Source organism: Brassica oleracea, chromosome C3, assembly GCF_000695525.1.
Source record: "Brassica oleracea var. oleracea cultivar TO1000 chromosome C3, BOL, whole genome shotgun sequence".
NCBI classification, from domain to species: Eukaryota; Viridiplantae; Streptophyta; class Magnoliopsida; order Brassicales; family Brassicaceae; genus Brassica; species Brassica oleracea.
In genome coordinates this window covers 27,628,100-27,637,406 of record NC_027750.1, presented here as the reverse complement: position 1 = coordinate 27,637,406, position 9,307 = coordinate 27,628,100, and the positions used below count along the sequence as shown (strand labels likewise).

General features: G+C 35.6%; 2 protein-coding genes across 2 annotated transcripts; one reads left to right on the top strand and one right to left on the bottom strand.

The window, feature by feature from the left end:
• The first annotated feature begins 2,214 nt into the window (after positions 1–2,214).
• On the top strand, positions 2,215–4,374 carry LOC106334934 (NAC domain-containing protein 100-like). The gene is made up of 3 exons (XM_013773328.1): positions 2,215–2,427; positions 3,319–3,584; positions 3,679–4,374. The coding sequence occupies exons 1-3, from the start codon at positions 2,274–2,276 to the stop codon at positions 4,153–4,155; spliced, it is 897 nt and encodes a 298-aa protein (XP_013628782.1). The 5' UTR covers positions 2,215–2,273; the 3' UTR covers positions 4,156–4,374.
• LOC106334933 (chloroplastic group IIA intron splicing facilitator CRS1, chloroplastic-like) lies at positions 4,332–8,414 on the bottom strand. The gene is made up of 7 exons (XM_013773327.1): positions 7,449–8,414; positions 6,586–7,057; positions 6,365–6,495; positions 5,544–5,888; positions 5,309–5,465; positions 4,859–5,211; positions 4,332–4,761 (listed from the first exon to the last, which is right to left on the bottom strand). The coding sequence occupies exons 1-7, from the start codon at positions 8,331–8,333 to the stop codon at positions 4,582–4,584; spliced, it is 2,523 nt and encodes an 840-aa protein (XP_013628781.1). The 5' UTR covers positions 8,334–8,414; the 3' UTR covers positions 4,332–4,581.
• Between the last annotated feature and the right edge of the window lie 893 nt (positions 8,415–9,307).

The window sequence follows — 9,307 nt, the reverse complement described above, 5'->3', positions numbered from 1 at the left end:
AAACACATTTTTTTGGTTTTGGCGGGAAAACACATTTTTTTGGTTTTGGCGGGAAAACACGTTTTTGCAATTTTGGCGCGAAAACACGGTTTGCAACTTTGGCGGGAAAACATGTTTTTTGTGTTTCGACGGAAAAATGTATTTTGAGGTGTTGGCAATTTTTTTTTTGTGATTTTGGCATGAAAACATGTTTTTGGTTTTTGCAGAAAACACGTTTTTGCAATTTTGACGGGTATACATTTTTTTGCAATTTTAGCGGGAAAATGTGTTTTGGGGTTTTGGCGTGAAAAAGTAGTTTCTAGCACGGGAAAAAGTGTTTTGTAGTTTTGTCAGTTTTTTTTGTGACAAAAATGATATTATGTTTAGGTTTGTAATTTGTGAATTACATTAGGGGTATAATAGACATTATACCATTTTGAATGAACCATCTCCATTCAAATGATCCAAATTAGTTCAGCTGAATGGACTTTAAAATTAAGCCTAAATTTTCAAAAATCATCTGGATGATCCATCTGAATGAGTTGCACTTTTATTGCCTAAACAAACAAAACTCTCATCTTCATCCAGATGGTCCATCCTCGTGGAGAAACAAAAAGGCCTTAAAAGTAAAAAAGTTTGTTTAGAATCTCTTCTTTTTTTGACAATTATATGTTCATAATTTTTCAGTTAAATATAAAATTGATGTATATTATATTTGTATTTTACTTAATTTTAAAGCAGTTTTGATTCAAATTAAATAGTTATATATATGCAACTAATAGTAAAATATGCTATACTAGTGCAAACGTATAACATGTTGATACTAGATATATATATATATATATATATATACACGTGTGTGGGATATTCTAGAAATCTAGAAATTAAAGCCCGTAAATACGGATCGGTAGGGGAAAAAAAGTATGAAGATCAATTGAATAAATTGGGAAAGTTTTCTAATGGTAGGATTGACATTCTAGATACATATATGACCCAACGTATCTTGTACAGAAAGATCTCCCAGTAATTCAGCTTTGAATAACACTTATTGCTTATTTTTCATGCGTTTATAACGTTCTATTAGGTTGTTGTGATCTTTAACCACTCTTCCAAAGTAAGTATTTTAACCATGTTTAAAATAATTAAAGTCTAAAATAAATAAGACCGGCATGCTGCATCATATGCATAGGATTCAACCGAAAATTTCAATGTGAATACAAAATTGCTTCTTCTTCTTTTTTTTTGTCAACAGAATACAAAATTGCTATATCCTAGGATGTTAATTAAGTTTATTTGGCATAAAATACATTTTCTTCATGCAAAGGCTATGTGATTTCTATTGTTTGCTGGGTACATACTTTTTTATATAAAAGACAAATACAGTATATGATTTGACATTTTTATTAATCTACTAATCAAGATATTGGGTCCACTAAATCAGTATTTTTGTTAACACAATATTATATAACACCCGACAATAGAGGAAACCTTTTTTTTCTTTTTTGATAAAGGACCTTCTAACAATAGTCAATAGATGAAACATTCAAATGAAATTTAACGTAAAGTATTAGTTAGACAATACGAGTTATGTATAAGGGTCTATCAACGCAATCTGATCTTTTAAAATCAATTGGAGCGTATAATTTATAAGCATGTTTTTTTATGGAACATATAGTTGATCATATGTTTATTTGTATAAATATGGCCGTGAGATAAGCGAAAAGACAAGTTTCAATAGTGTAAGATGGATGCAATGATATGAGTATATGACCAAAGAAGGAGAAGCCATGCACGCATGTTCACATTACGTTGGACATTGTTTCTTTCATGGTGGGTAGCATTGGGTGAAGTTGGTTGGACAAATCTCACAAAAATCCATTATATGTCCTATTATAATTATATTTATGCAGATATTAAGACGGATGTTATGTTGTAAACATAGTAATGTAATCTAAAAGGAACAATAATATATACGCCGACAAATATTTTATTAAAACTACAGTTATCACAATGTTTTATAATAAGAAAAAAAAAGGGTACGTATAACGTATGCGTGGATGACATACATTGAATTGTCAAAATGTTAGCTGTAATAATCAACAGTCGAAAAAGACTACTCGTGGCTGCTTCTCCCTCAAGATCGGTATTTGGTACAAATTAACCCTATTATATATGTGAATATATATATAAACCCCATCTATGTCGCATTGTTGAAAAGCTTTTTGCTGTCGATCTCCTTTGTTCTATTCAAAGGAGCTAGAGAGAAAACCATTCTTTAAAAGAGGGCAAAAAATATGGAAGAAAATCTTCCTCCGGGGTTCAGATTTCATCCTACAGACGAGGAGCTGATAACGCATTATCTTTGTCGGAAAGTCTCCGATACTGGATTCACCGGTAAAGCTGTCGTCGACGTTGATTTCAACAAGTGTGAACCTTGGGATTTGCCAGGTAATTATACTTGAATCATCTATGTACTATGACATATGCTTGTGTATAGTATTCTCCTATGTTTTTTTTGGGACAAAAGTATTCTCCAGTGTTAATTTATGATTTTATGTAATCTTCAAATAATGTGTTTAATTGTATACAATACATAAAATTCACAAGAATACGCACTATATACATCCTTCCTTTTGTTATGCTGTTTTTGTCTACATGGATTTTTTACAATAACTTTAGAAAATACTACCTCCGTTCCCGAAAGTAAGATGTTTTAGGTTTTTTTCTTGTTCCACAAAGATAGATAATCTATATTGTTAAGGTACTTTTTTATACTTTTGAGGAACATTAATTTAGAATATTTGAATTGATTAAATTTCATTGGTGGAAAGTTATTGGAAAGTGTATAATAAAGTAAAAAATAAATTAAATTATAAACATTTATTAAATTCTTAATAAGCGTGTATACTCTAGAAAATCTTACTTTCAAAAGCCGATGGAGTATATAATAACATTAAATGTAAAATCAACCATATGTTTTCGGCAAATTCGAATGGGAATGAACTGATCATACCATTTAAAATTGATAAAAGACATAATATACGTTTATATAACAATATATACAATATAACTCATTTAAACGAAACCATTGTTAAATTGTTTTAGTAATCTTATTCTTCAGTTTTCTTAGTGTAGATTAATTAGGTTCTATATATATAGGTGTAACTGATGTACCAAACATGTGAGACTATATACAAAAATGTATATATACAAATTTTCTAGCTAGAGGGCATATAGTTCGTTGAAAACTTTATATTAAACTGAATTATTAATTGCAGTTAACCACATGATGTGACATTAACTAAAATAATGTGAGAATACTATTGTGCATATCTGCAGCCAAAGCTTCAATGGGAGAGAAAGAGTGGTACTTCTTCAACCTAAGAGACCGGAAATACCCAACCGGTTTAAGGACAAACCGAGCAACTGAAGCCGGTTATTGGAAAACCACAGGTAAAGATAAAGAGATATACCAAAGTGGAGTGCTGGTTGGGATGAAGAAAACCCTTGTTTTCTACAAAGGAAGAGCTCCAAAGGGTGAGAAAAGCAATTGGGTTATGCATGAGTATAGGCTTGAGACCAAACAACCCTTCAAACCCGCTAAGGTTAGAGATGTTAACATAAAACCGTATGCAACAAAAGTACATATCATAATGATAAATTTAATATATGCTCTTGAATATCATCTTAATGTTCCAGGAGGAATGGGTAGTGTGTAGGGTTTTCGAAAAGAGCACATCAGCAAAGAAACCACAAGAACAACAACCTCAACCATCTTTTGGATCTCCATGTGATGCAAGCTCATCAATGGCAAATGAGTTTGAAGATATCGAGCTTCAAAATCTGAATTCAAACTCATCAACCATCGACTACAACCATATTCATCAATACTCGCAAAACGGTGTTTATTCACAAGACAATACAACAAGCACGGCTTGTCTCAATATGAACATGGCTGCTAATAATATCACGTCTTGGTCGACGACAAACCTACTTGGTCAGCCTTTATCTCCAATCAACTCTTTGTTGCTCAAGGCTTTCCAAATTAGAAACTCTTATATAAATATCAATCCTTCTACTCTTCAACAAGGAGTCTCCAATATCATGCAAAATGGTTCAAGTTCGTCCCAACCCCAGCCGCAAGAGGAAGCTTTTAATATGGACTCCATATGGTGATGAAGGGATTTAAACCACTAGTAAATTTGAAATCTCTAACTTGTTATTATATATTTATGCAATTTCCATTAAACTCAATTGTATCATTGCATGTACACGTTGATAATCTATAAGGTCAAGTAAATTAAGTTTCCAATATTCATGTCGACATCCTTCTTAATTATATGTCATAAAACTTGTTGCCCAGACATATAGATCAATAAAGATTTGTTAAATACATTGACAAATAAACATACAATTTTTTTGTAAAAAGAAAAACAAATAAATAGCTCTTTGTTACTTAACACAAGTTGATGAAGAATCTCTACTTTCTTCTTTTCCCAGCAATGAATGCACATAACCATTTCTTCAAAACTCGGACAGACTTCCGACATCATTCTCAGCTGCAACCTCCTGAGATTAAACAAAACGATGCATGCCTCATCCTTAGCGTAATGGATAATCAGCTTCTTCTAAACTAGAAATTGTAGATTCACCATCAGCTTCATCCCAGTCACTCTCATCATCCTCTGCATCATCTTTCTCCTCCTCCTCGCCATCTTCATCGTCATCGTCATCATCATCATTCTCCCATTCTGATTCATTGTATGACGGGTTTTTTGCAGTCTGCAAGAACCATTAGGTAGTGAATGAAGTGATACAGAGCAGGAACATGCGTGCTAAGTGAAAAGTAACGAGATATTAGGAAGTGAAGACCACTTACAAGTTCGTTTTGCATCTGCTCTATTGTTTTCTCCAGTTCAGAGATATGCTGACTAAGTGCCTCATGGCGTTGCATTGCGATGGAACGTTTCAATGCTTTTGCTTTTGTGAGAAGGTTTCTTGGTCTCAAGCTAATGGGTCTCTGGTAATTCTTCCCACGGTAATAAATAAGAGCAAATCCTTTAGGAACCTTTTCTATTGCCACAAGAACCCCACCGCTCTCGTATTCTAGTAACCGAGCCGTGTCTTCAACAAACGCAAGACTCTTCTGTTTCGATATAAGCTTCACCAGTTCTCTGTGCTTCCAATGTAGATGCATATTCTCGATGACCCCATCGAATACACCACGGATACCTGTAAAGAAACGGTTAAAACTGAGACATTTGTTCCATTCTATTACACTGCAGCCATACACAAACTCCGAGGAAGTGATTAGTTTAAAAGGACTCACCTAAGGGTAAGTAAGACTTCATTTTCAATCCCACTTTCCGGAACATGATTCTTTCTTCCTCAGAGATGACTTCTTGATCATAATCAGGTCCGCTTGGAATCATGGAGGCTTCTACTTTGGACAGCAGTTTCTCTGCTCTTTGAAATTTCGATTGTGCCTGTCACAAGCCAACAGAGAAGTTAGACAAAATGACTTACACAATACTTTAAATTACATATTTAAAAGGTCTACTTACAAGGTTGAGTTTGTGCTGGATTCGTTTAACAACTCTGGCACTCGCGACCCTTGAAGCTTCTTCAATCATCTTTTCCCGATGGTCTGGAGTTATCTCTTTCCCCCATCGGGCTTGAGCCTCATAAAACTCAGCTAGAGTGCCAGCTTCCGCTGGTACTTTATCTCCAACAGGTTGAGTAGCCTCAATGTCTCGATTTCTTACCTTCTCTTCCACGTCTTGAATCTCTTTTGTTAACTCTTGTCTCTCCGCCAAAGTAGCTGCGACACTTGAAGGAAGGAAGTCCTTCCCACGGTATATTACGATGTAATACTTGTTTCTGAGCAGCAATACACCCCCTGTCAATGTCTGTAACGAAAAGACGAGAAATAACTGAAGAAACTTAGCTTTTATACCTGAAATTTTTCTCCTTTATTGCTGCCTAAGCAAACAGATTAACAAATGTTCAATAAAAGCTCACATTGACATGCATGGGTCTGATATTTTCTTTAGTTTCCCTATTTCTATAGCTTAGGAATAACCAGTATAGAATCTAGAAACAATAGGTGAACAATTATACAAAACAGTTCTTCACGTTTATAATTCTCGATCTAACCACCCAGTTGTGAGGAATCTTTGAATTTCAATATGATTATAAATTATTAGAATGCAATATGAATATATTTCTAAATATCCGGACAATAATTGGGCTTAGGGAACGACAAATACTTCTCTGCTATGTTCTATCAATATGTGAGACTGTGTTACTACTTTATCTCAGCAGTTAACTTTTCACTATCATTTGACAAGTGACATTAGAGAATAGACAAAAGAGAAAAGAGAACCTTTATCTCTTCCGCCATCAGTTTGTTGTTTGTATTTTGGATACCTCGCTTCACGGCGATCTTTGCAATCAGACTTTTCTCCCAGAGCTTGAGTATAGCAGCTGCCAATCCTTGGTGATTTCTGTTCCTACCTGTGAAGTACACATTCAAGATCAAATCTTGGCACACCAAACAGATTTTTCCAACAAAAATTCATCTAGGAATTAGAAAGCATGTCTTACCAAGAGCAAAATGGCAGGGGAGAGTTTTACCAATCTTCCTCAGATTTGTCATCTCAGCATTAGTCAAATTTGATCTCATCCCAGTAGGAAGAAGCCTGAACGGTGTCTTATAACCAGAAATCGTAGGAGGTAGTAAGTCGGCGTCCACAGGCAGCACACCAGTACCCCAATACTCTTGAAAACGTGGGCCTAAGCTGTCTAACAGTTGGTTAAACTCAGCTTCTTCTTCTGTCATACTCTCCTTGCGAATAGGGTTCTTGACAATCGGATCTTTGATTTCCGGGTGTGCGTTTTGATTATTATCTTTGGCATTCGTTGCTTCATCGCCAGCAGAAGATACATCTGGAACAAAAAGAGTTTCTTCAGGTCTGGCCATTTGGTTAGAGACTGCAGAAGGTCCTTGATAGTCACGTCCACGGTAAACCACCATTACACTTCCTGCTCTCCATATCACCATTCCACCAGTTCGACGCTGCCCATCAAGAGTAAATCCAATCAGTTCCCAACAAAACAATTTTTTTTTTGCATCAACTTGTTAACAGCCATGCTCAGCTCCATCTCCTATACAAAACTGCATTAGTGTTACCAAGAAAGATAACTACTAAGTTTCAGAACTAAGTTGAGATTAGGTAATTATTGTTCAAGATCATTCAAGAAGAACTAAGAGAGAACATTCATCAAGATCATTTATAATATTGAATGACCACTACTAAGACCATTCTATTGCAGAACTAAGCTGAGATTAGGTGATTCTTGTCCCTATATATTAGCTATCTAACTTCATGTTCTGCACCTCACATTCAACTAACGTCCTGCACGCAACAAAGAGATCTTTTTTTAACCAGGAATCAATTGAAACAGACCTCAACAATCTCATGAGCCGTCTTCATGTCACGAGCAAGCACCTCATGGAACTTAAGCCTCACAAGCTCCTCTTTCCTCCAAGTATCATGAATCTTCTCCATCACCGCCTGCGTGAGCCCAGCTTTAGGTATATTAATCCTCACCCTCAGATACATCCCGTCTCTCCTCAGCCTCCGTAGCTCAGAATCCTCAACCGTAAGCTCCGCCAACGACGGAGCTCTAGCTCTCCGTTTCTTCACCGCCGCCACTCCTCCATCTCCTTCATTCCTCTCCGCCAGCTGCTCTTCCTCGTTCTTCTCCCATGGCAACAACACATCGTCGTCGTCACTCTCTTCTTCCTCTTCTTCCTCAGCGAGTATCACATCAGGTCTCACCCACTCTCTCTTCAGCAAATCGCCTAACCTCTCTTCTCCAGTCACCGGCTTCTTCACATCCTCCTCGCCGTTATCATCGTCGTCCTCGTCGTCGTCAGAAGCTGCTAATCCTAAGTTCCGTAGACGGAGAACGATCCTCTCAATCGAGCTCTGTCCTTTATCCTTCTCCAAGTAGCGGCGTTTCGCTTCGGATTCCTCCTCCGACGACTGGAGTTTACCTCGCTCGTTCGCTTTCTCGTCGGAAGATGAGGGAGGCCACTTGTCTATCCAAGGAGGGGTGGGTTTAGGGTTCCGGTGATCCGATCGGCGGTTGTTATGGCTCCTGTTGTTGCGCTCGCTCGTACGGAGCGAAGAGAATGGCTGAACAATGTGACGGTAAGGTTTGGGAGATAGCGAATGGAAGATCAACGCGTGGAGCGACGGAGAAGAAGAGTAGCGAGAGGTCGAGGTTAGCAGAAAGGGACTTCTCAGTGGCATTTCTGTAATATTAGTCGGAAGCAAAGCCGCCATTGAACCACTGAGAAATTATCTTCAGCGGACTGTCTTCTCCATGGTTTGGATCGATGCCTTTGCAGGCGGATAAGCTCGGAAAAATAACCAAAATCAAAGAAGACGATGTGGATAAGACTATAAACGGGCCTTATTAATGGGCCGAATTATTGGGCCATTTAAAGTCCGTTTTGTTAATATAACCAATAAAGTATCGGATACGTAGAAACGAAACGTGATTTTTAAATTTTATAAAAATGAAAACGTTTTTGAAACATTTATAAATATATACAAACATATTATATATATCTATATTATTAAAAGAAAAATACTCATTAAAAAATACTTCTGACTTATTTACAATTCCATGTCATTGAGAATTAAATTAAACTACCTTATTTGTTTTTTTCAGTTAAATTAATGAGTTTTACTTAATCAAATTTAAACTTAATGTTATTAAATGAACCTACCTATTTTAATGCTTGTCTTTTTCAGTTAAATTAATGAGTTTTTCTTAATCAAATTTAAACTTAATGTTATTAAATGAACCTAAAAATACATCATATTTAACGTATCTTATTACGAACGAGTACAGTTCAATAATGAACTTGAATTTTATTTTTACGAAAACGTGAATCACTTGATTTATGTAATATTTAAAATATATTAACTACAATATAACAAATGCATATAACCTACCTATGCTTTAGTTTGAAATGATCATGCTCAAATTTTATATAGTCAACTTACATCATGCATCGATCGATGTACAATATTCAAACCACCTATAGCTTTCGTTTTCTTTATAGGATGTATTAACAAACCAATCGTCTAATTGATTTTCTAAGCTTTATAAAAAAACAAATCAATAAATACAAACTCAAAATCCAATATCTTCTATTAATTAAAACAAAATATCTTCAATGTCGTATCTTTAATGTACCTATTAAATATAGAAATGGCAAATCTCCAAAATAGCACCTTTCTAAGTTTAT